Below are 21,130 nucleotides of genomic sequence, written 5' to 3' on the forward strand. Positions count from 1 at the left end.
GTTTGCTATGATGTTGATCACTGTGACCTGTATGCTGTCATCATACCAAGCTTCGGCTATCATTATAACAAATCGGATACCTGTTGAATATAACATGAATGTCTGTTGGCTGTGAGTGACTCAGTATATTGTTGGCTGGGGAGATTATTAGGCCTTGGAGGAGATCTTCACACTTCTGAGCACTTCCTTGTTGTTGTTGCTACTACCATGCAGTTATCCAGTGCTATATTTGAAGCAGCCTAGCATGAAGGAGCTAAATTCCCCTGCTTGTGTCAGAGTCTGGGAGAAGAGAGGGGAGTATTGCTCACCCTCTCATAAATCCAGCTGTGCACATAAGGGGAAGTACGTCTGCTGAGCCAGTGCCTGGCAGCCCAACGCATGTTTATTTTCTCACTTATATTCTTGCTGTGTTTCGCTGTCCGTGCTTTCATAATTCTCCTTCGGCCGTCTCTCTGCCTCAGATCCTCCTCTGATACTCACTCCTTTTTCCTGTACTATTTCAGTAAGTACTTCCCCCCTCTCATGCTGTAAAGCTCTGGATTCCCAGCACTTCCTTAGATTTCCCCTCATATTCCCTTGGAAATTCTTAGTGTCAGCACTGACGATGAATTTAGAAAGAGACTTCTTAAGACAAATGGACTTGGGGATTTGTATAAAATGTAGTTCCAGTAACGTCTTAAACAAAATTATCAGATTGGCCTGGTTAATGAAAAGTAGAAACATTATTGTGGGCCACTGATATATAAATAACTCTTGATACATAAGAGGCAGAACTCGGATGCAATATGTTTCTGGACTTTTTCATCCAGTGGGGGTAAACATTAGGCTAATTTTGGGTCCTCTGTCAGTGGCTGGTTGAATTCCTGATGTCTCAGCAGCACATTGCTCTTGTTTAGAACCAGCCAAGGGTATCATTAGCTTCTCTGTTTAGACATGTGTTTTCCCTGCTGTCACCAGGCCTTGAGTAGGTTTGTTATCCGTGTTTCTGTTTAGACAGAGAAACATGTTGCTGGTTAAAAAAAAAACAAAAGACAGGAGAAAAAACATGCACATAGTACACCCTCTGCCAACCTGGAAAACTTATTCTTCAGAAGAATTTCAGAACTGGCAAATTAGACTTCCATGAAAACATCTTGCTATTAGAAGGTGAAGTAATGAAGAAATCCTCAAACCTCAGTGATTATTAAGAAAGGTCCTTTCAACATTTAAACCACAATACATGATGGATGAAAGAGACCGAAAATACCCCGGTTGGATGATGAGAGGCCACATGTCCCACAAACAAACCCTTTTATAGCAGAACAGTTCTATGAGCTGTGGAATATGAGCAAAGTCTTCCACAAATTTATTGAGGTTCACTGTTACATTGTTGCTCGGGTTCAAGGGTTCACTGGAAAGTGCAAATATAGGCTTAATGGCATCCAGACCGTGGCTAATTGGCCACCGGGGCAGCTTCCCTACCTCACAGTGCTTTGAAACACATACTGTAAGGCTTGTTTTTAACTGGTCATTCATGTTAACTCTCTCACCAGTTTCATGACTTTAATTGTGTTAGGGTTGTGGGAAGTCATCTGACAGGCCAGTGGGTTTAATTGGAGCAGAGAGAGAAAGCCATTGTTCCTTTTAACACTGAAATAAATCTTAAATTGAACCAGAGATCGCCCTGTGGATGTAATCATCACTTAACCACCCTGACACATTTATGGTTGTCTAACTAAAGATCTAATTGATGCCAGCTGATAGTTAAAGGAAAGCTTATCATAGATGACTTAATTGTGGTGAGCATGTAGACTGCAGTCTCAGAATGAAATACTATCAAACATGTGATATTGATTTCATCATGGGAGCTGAATTAATGTAAAGTCTAGTCTAGCTTTAGTGCAGTGTAGTGCATGTATGTACGTATAGCTTTATGTATTAGGTTAAAGTTTGGTCTCATTAGACTTTCCTGCACTTGCGAAAAAGGATGGATGGCACAGTTCCCAAAGTGGACTATGATGTTTGGGCTTATATTGTATTATATATGGTGATAAAAACACGTAGGAATAATGTAAAATCTCTGTCTGCAAACACAGTGCATCATTGTTTCACCTGCACACTCAAAGTTGAACCAAGGTGAAGTCTGCCTGAGCCAGCTGGAAATCACACCACAACAAGAAATGTATGCATTAATTAGTTTGTCATACGTCAGGTATTTGTGCAGCGGGAGTGTAATGTGACGTTAACCTTTTTATAAAAAAAAATTGTCAGATGCAGCCTGTTCAATTCTAGCCGGCGTTTGGGTCGTGTTCGATGTTTTGACAAGCACATTGCTTGGAGCTTACTGACACCTTAAATCCTACCTGTATGAAGGTGTTCAATTGTTGTTGAAAAAGAGGTGTTGATTCAACACGGTGGTGATTTTGGAGACTGTACATGATTAATTGTATTGCATTTATGCTGAGAGGTTTTTCTGGTATTTTGTCCACCTGGTTTATCAGTGAGAGTATTAAAGGTCCAATATTTTATGCTATTCTGGTGGTTTTATTTTGAGTTTTATTATCAATAAGAATATATATTTGTGGTTTTAAAGTATTAAACCATCTCAGTTTTGCATCTCCTCTGTCAGGCTTCTCTCTGGAGCTCTAGCAACGATACATCAGTCAGCCAATCAGGAGAGAGGCTCCAAGCCTTCTGATTGGTTGACTGTTTTCTGAGTGATCAAAAAAAAAAAAGTAGATTTCAGGTAAAAACCAAATCCTGCAAGATTGGACATTGGGTCCAGGTGGGTGGGACTCGGGGCATAGCTGAGAGTGGTGAGTGTTTTGTCATGACATCACAAATTTACAGAGGCCCTGACGGCTCGTTTTAAGGCTCAGTTTTTGAATATGGGCTTTGTTTATTTTGTCCGTGGATTGTGCACATTAATGCTTTCACAGTATTAATATAGCAGCTACACCTGCTTTACAATCAAACAACACATGGATATCTCACTCTCTACAATATGAGATCTTTAAAACTGGCCACTGAATATATCATAAACGGCATTATATATATTATATACTTTATAGTTTTTGTGTGCACACTGTGTTCGTATGTGTGAATGGGTGTGGTATCGGGCAAAAGACAGTATGACATTGGCAAACCATTTTGTTGTCTGAAACATCTGAGCATTCCTGTGAGTTTTTGTAATGTTCTTTTATTCTTACCCTGTATTTGCATCTTGGTTTTAGATAATAAAACGTTGCTTTACTTAGCTAAGCTTTTAATATATGTGAAAACAGTTGTATCACCACTTTACTATTCATTGGAAATGATAATCTTCAGTAGAAGATCTGTTCCCACGCTGTTTCCACTGTGGCCTATCAGTGACAGCACACCCTTCTCCAGTCAGTACAAGCGCCTAATAGTGATCAGGGCTGCATTCAGCTTTGCTTGGGTGGAGTGGTGTGAGCCCAGTGGAGAGGAGTTTGGAAATACGCATTCGACACAACAAACTTAGTGACAGGAATAATACAGAGCAGGACTACCCACAAGTTGCTGGGAAAAATGACCAGAGAGGAGGAAATGACAAAGACAGAGGCCGGAAGGGAGGCAAGGTGGAGAGCAATACTACTTAACCCTTACGTAGAAGATATACTGTTGCATCACATTGTTCTTTTCTTCTTCCCTAATTCCGTAAATGATGATTACAGAACTGTTTTGTACAAATATTTGCATGGAATATCCAAAAAACATAAACCCTTTGTATGGTTTTCATAAGTGCTGGATTTAGAAAGCTCTAAATTCAGTGCATATACCACTGCATGTTTAGGGATGATTGTTATGATGGAATATTTAGCTTGTTTTTGTTTTGGTGCAATGGTCATTCTGTGATTGTGATGCACTGTTCTGTTACCATAAATTGTTCCCTTCCATGATTTGTTGTAGACACATACTGTACACGCCCACATGTGTTCAGTGAGTTATTGTGCAAATTAGATAATATGAGAAGCCATAAAAGGACCTGTCCAGTTGGTTTTGTATGTTTTGGCTCAGTAAATACAAATCACGTGTACCTTAAATCACTGACATTGATTTAGATAAACAACACAAGAGTTGACCCGTGGTGACATCAGGGACAGAAGTGATGTAAGGCCCATAAATCTAGGAAAGAGGCAACCTCTGAAAGAGCAGGATGATCCACTGTGGGACATAATATTTTGGTGTGTTTCACCACAGATGTCTGGAGACCTAAAAACATTGTTAGGATCTTTTGACCTTTCCAGCCACACTACCCTCAGGTATTTTAATACATGCAAGAAATTTAAAGTAAAACTGAACACTCTGCTCCTCACATGTGGAGAACCAGAACAGTGTAGTCTAAGCTACTTTGTTGTTACAGACTTATATGTAGTCAACATATACTGTAGGCTAAAGAAGGTGAAATACACTCTTTATCTTCTACCATGAGTTGGGAAGAAGTGTGCAGCACATAAAAACAGCTATCTCTAATTGCACATCTCTTTTTACTAACCTAATACTACTCTGTGCCAGCCCCTCCGTCCCCTTCTTTGTGTGTAATGTATCATTTGTCTGGTCTAGACTTGTCCAGTGATGCATGCAGGCACTCAACGTTTTGGGAGTTCCCCAGTGTTTTGCATCTTTCTCAGTCTGTGTGTGTATGTGCCCGAGACCTGAGGTTAGTCTTGATGGACTCTGTAGATACAACATCAACATGTTTCCACTTATCCGTCCTGCAGTTCTTGGCTGTATTATACAAAAGCAGGATCCATCTAGTTACTCTGGGAATTCCAGACATTGTCTCTCTTCCACTGTTTTTATTTGTTGTTTGTGTTTTTTTCCACTACCTGGGCAGCTATTCATCAGCACAGTTCTCTGCATTTGGGTCAATTAACTGAGCAAGTTGTAGATTTAGCATGAATAAGTTAAAATGAACACATTTTCAGTAATGGAAAGAAATAGCTTCTGCTGGTTGGTTCAGCTATCTCATTAGTCCACTTTACCTATGCTTGGGTGGTTATGATACATGTTGCTATTTATAATCTTAATGACAATCCAGCTTTTCTAAACCTAGATGCATTTTGGGAATTACCCTGTTCCAGTATACACATGCATATTTACATATTTGCAAAGATTTTCATTCTTGATGAACCCCATATTATACTTTTGTGGTGTAGAAGGAACACTGAATACACACATATTATCCGAGAGACCCATACTTAAACTCAGTTATGTTGGTCTTGGTGGGTAAAAGGGATGATTTTGAATGTGATGCACTCACCAGTGCACTACTGTTATTTCCCCCCTTTAATTTAGTGCAGTGTTTTCTTTTTGCATGATACAACATTTGTATTGAGTGCGTTTCATGAAGAATCTGGAACGTAGAAGTCGTAAGCCTTAAAGAATAAGTGGTGATATTCTATATTTATGCAACAGAGCTCCATTGTCCAAAAACTATGAAAAGCCCAATGATCACACAGTTGGACTTCCTACATAACCGTTTTTTCATTGATTTGGTTGATGATAAGAAAAATATAGAGTAACACCAGCCTTGTCCTTTAATGCTTTCATTCCTTAAAGGTCCCATATAGTATAAAGGTAGATGTCCATGTGTTGTTTGATTATAAAGCAGGTCTAGGTTCTATATTAATACTGTGAAAGTACCAAAGCGCTCAGTCCACAGAAAAATGCACAAAGCCTGTATTCAAAAGCTGAATCTTAAATCAAGCCGTCGGGACTGCTTTAACTTTGTGATGTCACAACAAAGCAGTCACCACTCTCAGGCATGCCCTAAGCCCCGCCCACCTGGACCCACCTCCCAACCTTGCAGGATTTTGTTTCTCTAAGTATTTACCTGAAATCTGCTATATTTTTATTCCATTACTCAGAAAGCAGTCAGCTAATCAGAAGAGAGCCTCAGAGCCTCCTCTCTTCTGATTGGCTCACTGACCTGTTGTTGCTAGAGCTCCAGAGGGAAGCCTGAGAGAGGAAATGAAAAACTACACTGAAATGGTTTTTGGTTCTTAAAACCACAAATATATCTTCTTATGGATCAACACTTCAAATAAATCACAGGAAAAAATGTAAAATATGTGACCTCTTAATTGGGCAGTAATTTGTCCTGCTACAGTAAGAACTGAGTATTTTTCAACTGTTTTTTTTTTTTAAAAAGAAAATTAAGACTATTCAGAGACAGAGACATTCTTTGTAATTTAGATAACAGGACAACTCCCATTAAGAAAATGAATTGTAAATCCAAACTAAGCATTTTCCTATCTAAGAAAAGCAATCATTCCCAGCTTCACATTACCCCCTGGTAATCCTGAATGCAAAGTATTGGTGAGCATTTCCTATCTGCTGCTCCAGCTCATTCCCTGTTGCTGTTCTAACAATGGACCTCAGGTGGCCCATAAAGCAAAATTATGTCAACCTGGGCATAGTGTACCAACTGTTGCTCCCGCTTCCTTCCTGCTTTAGGGAATAATGTGTTCCAGCTTTTATTAGAGTTTATTATTGGCAGTGCTCACTGACAGGTCTGGGAATGCTTTTAGTGGGCAGGCTATTGTTTTGCTACCAGAGATGGCTGGTGGAAAGGGGCTTAGCAATTCCTTAACACCAGCTGAGGGATGGGAGAAAACAAGAGACACAAGCGCCAAGACTAAGATGGGACAATGGTATCAGCTCTCACAGTGGATTGGTGCTACGCTAAAGCAGTAACTGAACCTCATGAAAAGTTGTCAGAAAAGTGCTATTTCTGACAACAAGTTGCACTGTGTTGGACACAAACCACACGGATCACAGTGAAAAAACACTGGGCTGAGAATGCCAAGTGTCTTAAACACATGACAAGAGCAATTTAGCATGATCTTAGACTTGGCACTCTCCGGGGGCGAAACAGGGTGTGAGCCCACACTTGAATTAGAGACTAACAGAGATTAATTTAATACTTGGGAGTTTTTTAATGCCTCACACTTTCAAGTCTACAGCGATTTATTGGATCAGGTTGCCAGCATCTATAAAAATCACATTTAAGACGTAAAAACAAATATCTTCTCTTGGCCTATATAATTATCTTGCATTTTCAGATGCCAGTCCCTCTCTCATTGGCCTAAGATAAATATTGGATCGAAGATGGTACAGACGGATGGCACAGGAAGACATAATTCTGTCAACTTGGGTCTATTCAGTGCAAAGATGCCCAATTTAGGTGTACATTTTGTTCTTAAAGGAAAACACTGTGTCTGTTGAGTTCTTCCCTTATCCTCAACAAATGTACAATACGTTAGACTCATTGAAATTGTATCTTACAGGAATAACTGTGAAGCTAAAATGTCTTTATGGTTGTTTCCTTTTATTCGTCCAATACTACCTGGTTGGTTATATTAGCTATTAGCTATTAGCTACTGCTGTCTTTATGTTGGTCACCCCATTCACCACTTTAGTCCAGACTGAAATATCTCAACAACCACTAGATGAGTTGCTGTGACATTTTGTTCATTCATTCAACATTCATATTCCTCACAGTATGAAGCCTACAGACATTGGTGATCCTCAGTCTTTTAATCTAGCACCATCGTCAAGTCAACATTTCTGTATGTCCAATATTTCTGATGTATGAACAAATACCTGCAAAAACTAATGACATTCCCATCAGCCTTCGCTGTACTTGGTGCTAATTACCAAATGTTAGCATGTTAACATACCAACCTACGATGGTGAATATGGTAAACGCTTTACCTGCTAAACATCAGCCTGTTAGCATTATCATTGTGATTATGTTAGCATACTGACATTAGCATTTAGCTTAAAGCACGGCTGAGCCTAATTGCAGCCTCACGGACCCCAAGAGTGACTGTAGACTCTTAATCCTGTTAATAACTGTTAGTAGATCTCATTGAAAGAGCCTAGTTAGCTAAACAGCTGCTTGTTTTTGAAATTTTTAATATGTTTCATTTTACCTGTTTTACATAATTTGGAAACTTTCCCTGTAGTTCATTTGCCTTTACATGTTTCTAAGTGAACTAATTTTCCTAATTTTCTTCAAAGAACAAATCATTTTCTTAATTTTTTCAATCTCAAAACCACACACTGCCATTCTGCCTAATTGGAAAATGTGTAATTTGAGTAAATGAATCAATAGGTAGAAAGAGCAAGGTTTTTTTTTTTCCTTAAATTTTAAAAGGCAGTGTGTTCGTTAATATTTATGTCTACCAAGTGTGTTATTTTGACTGTTCACACTGACTTGGGCACACTGCTACATGTATACCCAAAATGCTAAATCCTAATGCTAATCCAATATATTTTTAATGTGCAGTTTTTAACACTGATATTGAATCAAATCCTAATATCTTAAGGTAATACGATTATAAATTGCTTCCCTTATAAATACGTCCTCTTCTCAAAAAAAGGAATGTATCAGTGGTTTATTTATTAGAGGTGACAGGTTTTATCATAAGCCAAGTTTAGGCTTAATCATTTGACACAGGTTTAGCCAGTGTGTTTTGACAAAATAATTGGATTATAAGGTCCAGATTGAACCACTGAGTATTGTTGAGGGCTATGATATCTACCCCCTGTGGATAAAGCCCTAAGAAAGATGTTCCCTCCATACAGAATGATCTAGAGGGCATGTAGATGGCTTTATTTGTTCATTTCATTTCATCAAATGTTTAATCTCAGCTCTCAAATAGCCTCGATTGCAACTATATTTTGTTTTTTTTTTTTATGTATCAAATCTGTACATTTTCCGCAGGGCTTATCCTATTCATGACAAAAACACATAGATTTGTTTTGGCACACACAGCCTTCAGCAGAGCGTATAAAATCAATTCAGTGAAGAGTCTGTACACACTCACATGTCTACACACAAAAGCACAGACACACACACATTGCAACACATGGACATTGCTTTTTTGGCTCAGTGCTTTTCACTCTCTCTCCCTCAATGTTCGACCAATGCTTTACTGCAGCAGCATTCGAGCACTACTTTGTTAACTCAAAGTCAGAACATTCTGTACAATGCAAGATGAACCAGTGTGGTGTCTTGTTATTGGCTGTAACATGCTAACAGCACGGTCCTAGGGGAAGGTGCTGTTGGTCGGTTGGTCCGTCAGCCCACCACTGTGGTACAGCCTGAAATTTATGACCGAATACCTGCAAAACTAATGACATTCCCATCAGCCTCAGCTGTACTTTGTGTGTAGTGCTAATTAGGAAGTCGCAGCATGGTCACTTCCCTTTGCCTTCTTAAAATACATACACTACTCTTTATTTATACTGGGAGAAGTCAATCTAGCTCTTTTCCAGAAACACCCTGCTTCACCTGGGAGACGCCCAGTAGAAGCTCAGCTCCTCTGTCATTGGCTGGTGAAGAGCTCCACTGGAGGCAGCTGAGGTTAAGTACTGAGCTTGAGGACATCTGTAATTACTGAGGGAGTGTTTCTCGTTCACTCCTGTCCTAACACACAGGAATCTGTCTGGTTTCTGTGCTTTTTCAGTCGTCTTAGGGAACACAAAAGAGTTTGTACTGCAGCTCACTTCAGTTATTTTATTAAAGTACTTTACCATTTCATTATTACCCACAAATGAAGGCAGAACTGCAGAGTCTCAGTGCCGTTTTCTTTGGCACTGCCTTACTTGCCTGCGCTCTACATATTTTTTTTTCTTCCTCCTGTCCCACCTCTGATCCCTCCTCCCTGCCTCTCCTTGTCCTCAGCAGAGCTTCACTGATATTCTGTGTCACAGTCCTGACACAGCACTTTCTCAGTCTCTCCTCAGTTTCAGCTCACTCCTGCCCTGGGGCACTGCCCTGACTGCCTCCTTTGGACAATGCCCATCCTTGTTTGCATCGCCCCCTCGTTTCGGGAATCCCGGCATTGCTGGTAACCACTGGTGGATCAGGACGATGAGGTCACTGTCTCTGTTTAGCCTGCCCTTGCCACCCCACCCCCCACCCCCCCTCGCTTCTTCTATGGCAAGGGGGGATGTGGGTTCCTCTAAAACAATGGAAGCTTTCTCCATTGGGCTGATATGGGCTGCCACAGACACAGACAGATAGACACTCTGACAGACTTGCAGTCGGGGGGGGGGGGCAAGCTAACGCAAGTCAAAGACATCCTGCTTTTGACACCTCAATGTGATGGGTATTAATAATTACAGTATTTCCAGCCTCTATTAATCCTCCCACCCACTCAGTACACATTAGAATGGCTCTCTATTCTGATTTTCTCTTCATTTAGGGTGACCTGCATTTAATTGGCTTTAGTGCTGCAGCATGGCAGGGAGAAACAATGATGAACTGTAGTTACACATTTACTTTGGCATTGCAGTTATGTCATCAGGTTGCACAGCTTGTTGTTTGTCTACTCACAGTTTGAGTCTTCCAGGAGTATTTCACTTTCAGAATGAGATGGGGAAAAGATTCACTTTCACTATTCCGAGCTAAAGGGCTGCACAGGGGCCTGTGTCATACCCAAAAGAAAGCTAAGCCCCTTTTGAGCCATTTTATCTCAGATATTGTCGTCATCATCTTCATCATATTCATTTAAATCTCTCACGGGGGAAAAAGGGGAGAAAAAAAGTTTACCCAGTTGCACATTTAATCTTACCTTTATGAACAAAATGACTTCATATGCATGAATCATACTAATTTGATGTGAAAAGTTGGTGATGATGTGAAAACTAGAAATGACAAATGCCAACTCCTCAAAGTGCTGTTTCCTTAAGGGCGCATAAATCTCCTTTTAGCCTGTATAGATTTACAAGCAAGAGTCATTCCAAAGTCCAAACAGTGCAGTAAACTCATTAAGCCAGTTTTATGTTTGTTTTCTTTGCTTTGGTCTTACTCTCGCAATATTCATTCTCAAGAGCTCAGCCCTCCATTTATTATCTTTATTAGACCAAGACATGTTTCCCGTAATATCCTGTGCTTTTTCGCACAGTAGTGTCTGCGTTAATTATAAGCATTTTATTCCTCATGCATCAGTGGACAGGAGGAAAAACTTCAGTTTGGTAGAACTAAACCACCAGAGGTCACGTCTGGTCACGTCTTGTTGCATCTGCTCTCTCTTGTGAGAGGTTGTTGCAGTGTTGTTTGCGATGGCTTGAATCGGTGAAAGGGAGAGTCGGTATGCACTCTGGACCATTTAGATATGCAACGTACACTAATAAATCAGCTGAAATGCTTCGAGTTGACATGGTTGTAATTGTTATGTTAGCAAATACAGAAGTGGGTGTCAGCTTTTTCAAATTTCAGCACCATGATAAAATGATATAAAACAACTTGTGTGTGTGTGCGTGTGTACTTATCAAAAATCTTTAGCTAACAATCAGTGTGTTAGCAGAGGCTAGAGGAGTTTCAGATAGAAGAGGTCAGGTTCAGTACTTTTCCATTTCAACTTAAATCACTCTGTGGCAACAGGACATCCTTTAGCACAACCCTTCCCTCCTGATCTGGTAATGGGAAGTACCATTTGTCAGGATTGGGCTATTGCTGAGAATCTTTCTTCTTTTTCTCCTCTATTATGTTTAGTGGTAATGGTAATAGCACAGTGTCCTATCCATTGTTCTACTGCTGCTTATTAATTTCCTGATGTATCTTAATAAGTTGTTCAGATTGATCATCTCTTGTATGTCAGTGGAGTCAAACTGCATATTTCACTGCTGTGTACCTTTCATTAATACTGGAAATGAACAAGACCGTGCTCAAGACAATGGGTAGTCATCTACAACAACAAAAAACTTTCAACCCCAGTGTGTCTGTCAGGATGGTGCCATTAGAAGAAATTTGAAATCTTGAAATCTTTATTCAGTTTGTGCTCAAAGTACAGCACTCATGGTTTTTAATATTATATTGATCTTTTTGTGTGTCTAAGATCAAGGATTTCTTTTCAGATCTGCCCAACAGACAGTGGAGTAGATGCCAAATGAGACTTTTAATCCTCCCAAATCATTTGCTTATTGTAAACATAATAATGGTATATTGATTTTACACGTTAACATGTTGACCCTTTGAAAATAAAAGCCAAATGTCTGTCTTATGCTTCTTCTTCTCCGGTGCCTTCCTCAGCACTTGGTCCAGTGGGATGCAGGGAATCCTGAATGTTTGCTCCAGCTGGTGAAGGAGCTTATCCAGCAGTACCACCACTACCAGTGCCAGCGTCTGCGCGAGAGCTCCAGGCTCCTCTTTGAGTATGACAGCCTGCTGGAGGATCCCAACTACGGCCGCAACATGGAGATTTATGCCGGACGCAAGAACAGCTGGGTAAGGACCTGATGTCCTACATTTGACCAAACCAAGAGTCATGTGATGGTATTAAAAAAAAATACCTGAAGGAAAATTTCCCCCTGTTCACATGTTATTCCTATGATTTGAGTTGAAAACATAAATACATTTGATTGTTAAAGAGAAAGATGTGATGGAATGATATGAGAAAGGTTTGACTTCACCTGGTTGGATTTGACCAGTCACAGCTCTGCCCCATCGTACATGAATTTCGCATCATTGTGCCGTCATGTTGTCATCTGTGCATCTGTTTGCGTGTGTGAAGGGCACACAATGACACTATCCCACAAACAGTACTTAACCCAGTTTTATTCCTACATGACAGGTTGCACATTTAAAGTCAATCTTGGAAAATCATACATCATAAATTTACATTATTCAAGAAAACAGTTCTCTATTACATTGACAACTGTCCAGTGCCTCAAAATACAGAGTTTGCATCATGTCAGATCATGTGTATTTGAACACTAATAATATGTTGACACAAAAGGTATTTTGCTAATTAATCATGAATGTAATGACAGTGATAGTTAGCTAAAGTAATGGCATAACTGGCATTGCATTTTTGATTAATATGTCACAGTGGCACATTAAGCATTCCAGGCTATTTTAGCTATTTTAAGTAATTAGGAGCTTTAAAATGACAGAGGAGCATCCTGATAGCTGAGTGGTTAAAGGGCTAGCTGTAAAACTGTAATGTCTCCTGTTTAAAAAAGAAATAAAGTTCACCAACTGCATTTTTCCTATGATCTCCCCCCTACAAAACAACGCAACAGCTTTTACAGATAATACAGATAATACAGATAATAAGGGGCAAGATTTCCTAAGCTCTGGCTGATAAAGTTGGTGTTAGCTGTGGTAAAGTTTGGTTTTGAGCAACAAGAAGTCACTGTCAAGATGAACTCTTACTGTGGTTCAAGGAAAGTTATGATATTGTCTTCAAAAACGTTTCTACTGGGAATGTTATTGCATTTGTTGGGTACGGGCAGGGGTGCTGTCTGAAATGTGTCTGTGTCATAGACCATGGAAATGTGTGAAACGTTTGCAGCAGACGTGTGGTCATATGTGTGGGCTATACTTACTATTTTCTTCTTCTTTTATTTATCTAAATCCAGAAACTTTTCTAACTTAAGAATATGTATTTTCTTTAGATATATTTTAGTTACTGCACGGATGTATTGAGCAATCCTGCATAATTTATTAAATAAGAAAAAAATCGCACTTATATTCCCCAAACTTGGGCATCAAAAAACTGTTGTTTGGTGTTGGTGTTAAACTCAGCCTTATTGCTGGTGATAATAATTTTAAGAGAAGACACATTTTTAAACATTTCATGCATTCATTATTTTTTTTATTTATTTATTTATTTTTATATTTTGAAATTATACAACCTGTATATGGTAAACTTTACCTTTGCCTCTTGTTCTGCAGACAGGAGAGTTTTCAGCCCGTTTCCTTCTTAAACTCCCTGTGGACTTCAGCAACATCCCCGTCTACCTCCTCAAGGTAACCATACCAGACCCATACACATTTTCACTCATACTCATGGTACACACCTTCTTCACATTATGTCCACACATTGTCATTAGGTGCCTCCTTCAGATATCATGAGATATCATGAGTGTCCATTTGTTTACATGCATGTGTGTCCATGTGTTTCGTATGTGTGCAATGATAACAGTAGGGTTTATTTAAATGAACAGCAGTGTGTGTGTGTGTGTGTGTGTGTGTGTGTGTGTGTGTGTGTGTGTGTGTGCGTGTGCGTGCGTGCGTGCGTACGTGCACATGTATGCAGACTCCGGTCTTGGGGGCTGTGAGTTGACTAATCAGCAAGCCGTCACTCTCGATCTGCTCTGAGCCGCGTGGTGTCTGGAGGCAGCTTAGCCCGAACACTCTCTCTCTCTCTCTCTCTCTCTCTCTCTCTCTCTCTCTCTCTCTCTCTCTCCTATTCGTCGTTCTCTTCATCAGTGCATTGCCGATTTGCCCCGTCTCTTTGATTTCCGAGTCCCCCCCCCCCCCAATCTTTGACTGCCTGCACGCTGGAGGCCCTGGCTCTCTGGCATTTTCAGGGCTAGCCTCTGTTTGTGAAGGGAAATGATGGTAAACATAAGGGAAACAGCAGCCATCATCAGCCTCACATCAGCCTTTGTCCCCATGTCTCTCAGACCTGGAGCCCTGACACTAGTCCCTCTCTGCTGGCTTTGAGTGGATTCATCCAAAGTCAAAGCAGCCCCGAATTGTCGCTGGTCATGATCAAATTTTATTTTTTATTTTTTACCTGCTGTGTATTTCTTGAGGTAGGAAAGTTTGGAGACTCAGCCCTGAGGGGAGCACTGCTGGTGACATTTTTTCAAACAAGCATGCTGTCACTTGCTGGAGGTTTCTATGCAAATGTTTTCAAAAGCAAGGCAGACACACTGACACCTTTAACCAGTGGGTGGTGGTCTAAGAAGAACTCTGTAATATTTAGTGATGTTATTAGAGACGAAATCTTGGATGTGAATGTACATTCCTGTCACCCCAATCATATCATGTTCTCTGCTTCACATGTACACACACACGCACACGCACACGCACACATACGCTCACAGTATTATGCTGTATTTGGCAGCTAGGGTATACATAGTATCACCATGGGAGCACTTGAAGACTAAGGAAGAGTATTGACTTGCAGAGAGAAAAGTAATGAACATCAGCCCACACCTTGTCCACCTACGCATTACAGAGGAACGGGATTATGCAGCACATAGGCTGGACTCTAAGAACACAAATGTACTGTACGCCAAACCGATGACCTGAATTTTCAGTTTGACAGTTGTCGTGCAATTAGTTCTGTCGGTTTGAATGCTGCTTCAAGTCAAGTGGTTTTGTGTATTTCTTCACTGCAAGTAATTCCATAGATGTGCTGTTGTAGAGCAGCTGAAGTGCAGTTAATTCACTCCTACAGTACTTCTTGACTGAGCAGGCAGATATACCCTATATATATATTCACTGTGAAGGAACATTGAAAAGCAAAAGTCTATTAAACTGAAGATGATATGTGAACATGAAAATATCGGCTACACAGGGCCAGATTTGCTGCAGCTTTTGTGCCTCTTTTTCAGCTGTCACCTATGCACAAGTGTTCGCAAGGTGTGTCTTTCTCCTAGCTGCACATGCATTTAAGGGAGAACCACGCAAATAATAGGAGGAGACATGTTAAGGGTGGGAGGATTTACTTAAATCACACAATTTGCAACCGTTTCTTCTGTTGGGAAATATCTCTGCTTCTGAAGACCAGGCCTAAACATAGTGCAAATGGGATTTAAAGAGCTACAATAGAGGTTGTACCAAAGACAGGAAATGTCTGATGCAGACCCCTCTGATGAAAATCAAGTTTTTAACCCTTTTAACATCCATATGGTGTTATGTGTTTTATATAATACAAGACATATCATGTGCGAAATAAGCTGTCAACACCACGACAGATTCAGACAGCCAGGAACCAATCCTGTCAACTTGCAGAGACAGGGGGCGGGGCTAAATAAACCGGAAACTTTGTCAGTACAGAGAGCCAGAGTTTACATTAGCACAACCACTAACACTGTGTCAGCCACTGCCAGTTACAAGCTAACAAACAAGATAAACAAATAAAAGATGCTAACTGCGCTAACCGCTCTGATCCATCTTCTAGTCTCTGATTCTGGTCTCAACAGACTGCTCGTCTGAGTCTGGGTCTGACTGAGGCTCAAACATGTGGCTGAGTCTCTCTGATGTTTCCTCCTCTCAAGATCTTGATGCTCTCTGCTCTTTCACCTGTCCACCTGGTGTAAGCAGTGGTGGTGGGTCCAGAATTTCTCAGTGAGGAAGTAAGAGTAGATGAGCTTCCAGCCCTAGTTTTTTATTTTTTATTTTTTATTTTTTTCACTTTTTATGTGGAAAATCATGGTAATCAAAATATTAATCATAGCAGAGGATTTTAACGTAAAACTGAAATAACTGAAAACATGTCTGGAGAGGAATAGGCTTAAACAACTATTAAGTAACACAATAACTGAACACTGATAACTGAACTGTAACACACATGAATTGTGGACAGGGAGTTTTGGTCTAAATGAAACTAAAATAAACTAAACATCCATATCAACACCATCTCCACCTGCTCTTAGCTGCTGGTCCCTCTCTCTCTTTCTACCAGTTGTGGCGCCTTGTTTTGTCTTTTGTATTTGTATTATTATACCATCTTTTCATTTCCCATGAATGTGTCCTTTTGTGTTTATACTTGGATATACTGTAGTATCGTTAACCAGTGTATAGTGTTGTGCTGTCTGACAAGGGTTCAGAGTCTTGTATCTGTTAGTTAAACTGAACCTCTTCAATCATACATCATCTCACTGACACCTGAAGCAACATGCCCCCACCAACGCCAGCCCCCTTGCATTATTTTAACACAGGGCTGTTTTTGGTCTGAACACCCACTAAGCCTTCAACATGCATTCCAGCCATTTTAAGAGCCATCCTTCTTTACAAAAAAAAAACACTTCAAAAATCAGAAAGATGATACTCTGCAGACAGAGTGTAAGCCATCAGCCAGGTACTGTAGGTAGAGGTCAAACTGTTGACCTCCATTTGAATCAACCTCCCATCAAATCCACGGATGTCCTTGCTTGAGGAGGGAGGGTTTGGCACTGAAGCGGAAATTTGTTCAGACATAGGCTACTCTTCACCGCTAGTGAACGCCGAGATGTTGCTGGTGGGCGCAGAGCCGTGGAGGACGACTGTTACCTGGAGCGAAGCATCCGCGTGGTCTGAGCTCACCACAGTGGACATGTTTACCTTCCTGCATGGACTGCCCAGCCTCGGGGAGGGGGGAGGAATGCTGGTTTGTTTATTTATTTATTTATTTTAAAAGGGGGGCAGTCATAGTCAAAATGAAAGAGCAGAGTGCGGAGATGAAGGGAAGATAGTGAAATGCACACAGATGGATGTTGGCAGTTTTCTTCCCCTTTAAAGGGCATGTAGTTCTCTTGGGCACCGTTTTAGTGTCTCATCCTTTGATTGTGTCTTGACCTCTGGGTTGTCACCAGTTTGAAGTTGCTTTTACTTACAACCTCTCATTTAGCGCAGGCCCTTGACCTCCCACTATATCACATATCAGTAAGGTCTTATGGCTGCAGTAAAACCTGACTCCGTTGTTATGTTCTAGTTAACTCATTTAATCTGGAAGGTAGGAAGAGACATAAATATGTTTAATATTCAGGTCAAAATTTAGAATGGAATAAAACTTTAATTATATATCTTACTTCATTTGACCTTTTTCCATTAATTACAACCATCACCTTCTCTTTTAATACTGTCCTTTTTGTGGCTGTCGTTTGCTCTGCGGAGTGCATATATGTGCAGCGGCGGCTTGCCTCTAAATGTCTACACTGATCAGCACGGAGTGACGCCACGTTCGTGACTGAGCCCTCTGCTCTCGCTTCACTTGAGCTTTGTTTTCCCCACAAGCACTGACCCATGTCACCAGCTCCAAAGCGATTTCTGTGTGTTTGTGTGTGTGTGTGTGTGTGTGTGTGTGTGTGTGTGTGTGTGTGTGTGTGTGTGTGTGTGTGTGTGTGTGTGTGTGTGTGTGTGTGTCTCTGTGTGTGTCTCTGTGTGTGTCTCTGTGTGTGTCTGTGTGTATATTTGGGGTCCTCAAGCAGCTGCCATTGATCCAATAGGATGTTTCAGGTGACCTAACTCTGTTCTGTTATGTTCTGTAGTGTTGTAGGTGATAAATGATGGAGCCACATATGCTGCTAAGAATCACTGCCACTTGAATTAAGTGTTGTCTATTAAGTGTAATTTTATGCACATGATATGATTGAGGCAATATGGGAAGAAATTATCTTGATTATAATGTTGATAATTTTAAAATACAAAATATAACAATTTCAGTTGAGCGTTAAAATCCCCAATTAATGAATTCAAAACCTGGAAACTGAAGAATTGTATATCTGCAAACAGATGTGTATTTAACTAAATAAATCATACGACAATAAACAATAACCTTCAGTTTTGTCAGAATAAATCCTTATAAACCCCACGTGAAATGTTTACAGCTGCTGATGTGTGTGAAAGCTGTAAAAAGCACTTACTGTCCTGTTTGTTGCTGAAGGTTTCCCTGATAGCCCCGCTGCTTGTCCCAGCGGATCGGTCTAATTGCTGGTTTTTGAGACTGTATGCTCCTGCGTTCTGCGTGTTTCACTGGAAGGTGATGCTTCATGTTAGTCTGCAGTATTTCCCTTCCCATCTTTGTCATCACAAGGCATATTATTAGTGTCTATCATTATTATTATTGTTAATATTAATTGGCATTGCCAGTGTTGCTGCTGTTATTGTAAATAACAGTAACCTTAAAAGAACCAGTCTGACAGAGCGTGAATACAACAATTAAATCATACGACAATAAACAATTCTACTAATGATAATACAACAGTATATACAGCTCTTCCTGGTCTCTCTCCCCCCTCTCCCCCTCGTACTCCTCTCAAACTAACCGGTGGAGGCAGACGGTCGTCCACCCTGAGTCCTGTTGGAGGTTGTAGTTTTCACACTTGAGCGTCTTTACAGATTAGACTTACGAGATATAAAGCTTTATGGGTGCTGTAAAGCAGATTTTGTTACCTTCAAACAGAGCCACGATCACTGTTTCCCGCTGTTTCCAGTCTTTGTGCGAAGCTAAGCTAGCCAGCTGCTTGCTGAGCCTTATATTTGACAGATACCGTAGATATGAGAGTGGTACCAAATCTTTTCAACTCTGCTGGAAATCAAATAAGCATATTTCCCAAATTAACAAACTACTCCTATAAAGCCATATTTATATTTGTACATTTTTTTACTTTTTTTTTTTATCCAAAGCTTCTTCAATGGCTAGAAACTGGCATCTCACTCCCCCAAGTCAACTTTGCTTCCTGCAAACCTGACCTGAGGGAGGGCTGCATTGAGCCCCGGGCATAACAGTACCTTCAGTTCGTCTGCTCAAGCTGTGCATGCTTCAACAAGAGCACTTACATCTAATTAGTTTTACTCTAATTATTTATTATTTCTCTCGCTCTCTCTCTCTCTCCCTCTCCCTCTCTCTCTCTCTCTCTCTCTCTCTCTCACACACACTCACACACACACACACACACACACACACACACATAAATATTTTAACCTTCGAAGCTCCACAGGCAGCAGCTGACAGTGGAGGGTCAGGGTGAAGCAGAGCCTTGGGCTTTCGTTCTGTCTCTTCGTTTGTGGTTCCGGCGTCAGTGACTCGATTATTTCTGTACCTCCTTTTCATTTCCTGTCCTCTTTTTTTAATTCTTTCATCCAAATATCAACTCTTAAATTAGCTGTAGGCAAATGTTGCATACCCAAATGACGCTAAATGAGAAATTTCAAATAAAAACTGAATACACAAATCATAGTTAAATTGGAAAACAAAATATAACATACACATACTTTCAATTCCCTTTTTGGTTGATCATAATTAGATATTTAAAGTAAACAGGTCTTGACTTTTCTCATTTTAATCATATTTCCTGCTCCTGTCTGAGTACTATTCAGTGCTACAAAGCAGCTTCAGTAAACATTTCACAGAGGAGGAGAAAACATTAAAATATTCTACTAATGATCCTCTTCAGACGTACTCCTTACGCTCCTCGGGCCTGTGTTTATCAAAGACACAGTCTTCCACCTCAGCAGCAGGAGGGTGAGAGTGCATCATCCCCCCCCCTCCAGGAGCACAGTGGAGGAGACTGAGGGTATTGCTGGGGTTGGCAGCAGAGTGTGGGGCAAATACGTAGCAGTCTAACTGTCTATGCACTGGACTTTTGGTATAAGAGTCCTCACTGCTGTCATGGCGACAAGCAGACTTTTTGTGCCTTATAATTCAACAGTGGTTACACGTAGGACTTTTATCAGAGTGCTTGATTTTAAAAGCATCAATTTTAGGAAAATGCGTACTGTATTTTCTGATTACAATTTAAGTTGTGAATATTTTCTTTAAATTTAACTACATTCCTGTATATGTGTTCTATTTATGTGTTAACCAAAACAAGGTTTCACCAAGCATTATCACAAGACTCAGAGCCTGTACAGTCGATATGATGTAATTAATAGTTTAATTGGAATAATCCAGCTACTCTGCCCTCCGGCTGTCTGTGGATTTGGACTTGCACTTATATAGCACTTTTCTAGTCTTACTGACCACTCAAAGTTCTTTACAATACTGGCCACATTTACACATTCACTCACATTCATACACTGATGGAACAGCCATCATGTGGGGTTCAGTATCTTGCCCAAGGATACTTCGACATGCGGCCGCCCCATGTCATGTACACTCAACAGCTGAAGAGCTACTTGCTCGGTACCTGTCTGAAATTGACATAAGGTGATCACCTAGATTGTTTTTGTAGAAACTAGAATTATAGCGTTGCAGTTATACGCCTCCACCAACCAGCCAAGTTGCAGGAAATATGGTCACAATCTCTCCTTCCTTAGATACAGCTTTGGATAATAGCCAGAGGTGATTTTGCAGAACATTATGAATAGCTCAGAGTGAATTGTTGCGAACAATTAATGAATGTCACAGAGAAGTTTGACCTTTTGACCATTCGGTATTAAAATGTTAGATCACTTGATTATTTTATCCTTAATAGACATTAAGTAGTGTTAGTTGTTTTGTGAGTACACGTGACGTTGACCTTTGACCCTTGACCTTGACTACCATATATTGATTAGTTCATCCTTTAGTCCAAGTGGACTTTTGTGCCAAATTTGAAGGGTGCTCTGAGGAGGCTCCCGAGAAACTGGCGTTCACAAGGCCAAAACCATGTTTTGTGAGGTGTATGTGAC

The 21,130-nt window shown here is 40.4% G+C and overlaps 1 protein-coding gene across 2 annotated transcripts in view; it reads left to right on the top strand.

The window, feature by feature from the left end:
- Nucleotides 1-21,130, top strand: part of babam2 (BRISC and BRCA1 A complex member 2) — a 77,542-nt gene that overhangs the window by 8,151 nt on the left and 48,261 nt on the right. For both annotated transcript variants that reach the window (XM_022750436.1, XM_022750437.1), the window contains exons 5-6: nt 12,050-12,244; nt 13,697-13,771. In XM_022750436.1, the coding sequence (XP_022606157.1) occupies nt 12,050-12,244; nt 13,697-13,771 (270 nt within the window). The remainder of the gene's footprint in view (nt 1-12,049; nt 12,245-13,696; nt 13,772-21,130) is intronic.

This window comes from Seriola dumerili, unplaced genomic scaffold (genome assembly GCF_002260705.1).
Source record: "Seriola dumerili isolate Sdu_G_001 unplaced genomic scaffold, Sdu_1.0 BDQW01000149.1, whole genome shotgun sequence".
NCBI lineage: Eukaryota > Metazoa > Chordata > Actinopteri > Carangiformes > Carangidae > Seriola > Seriola dumerili.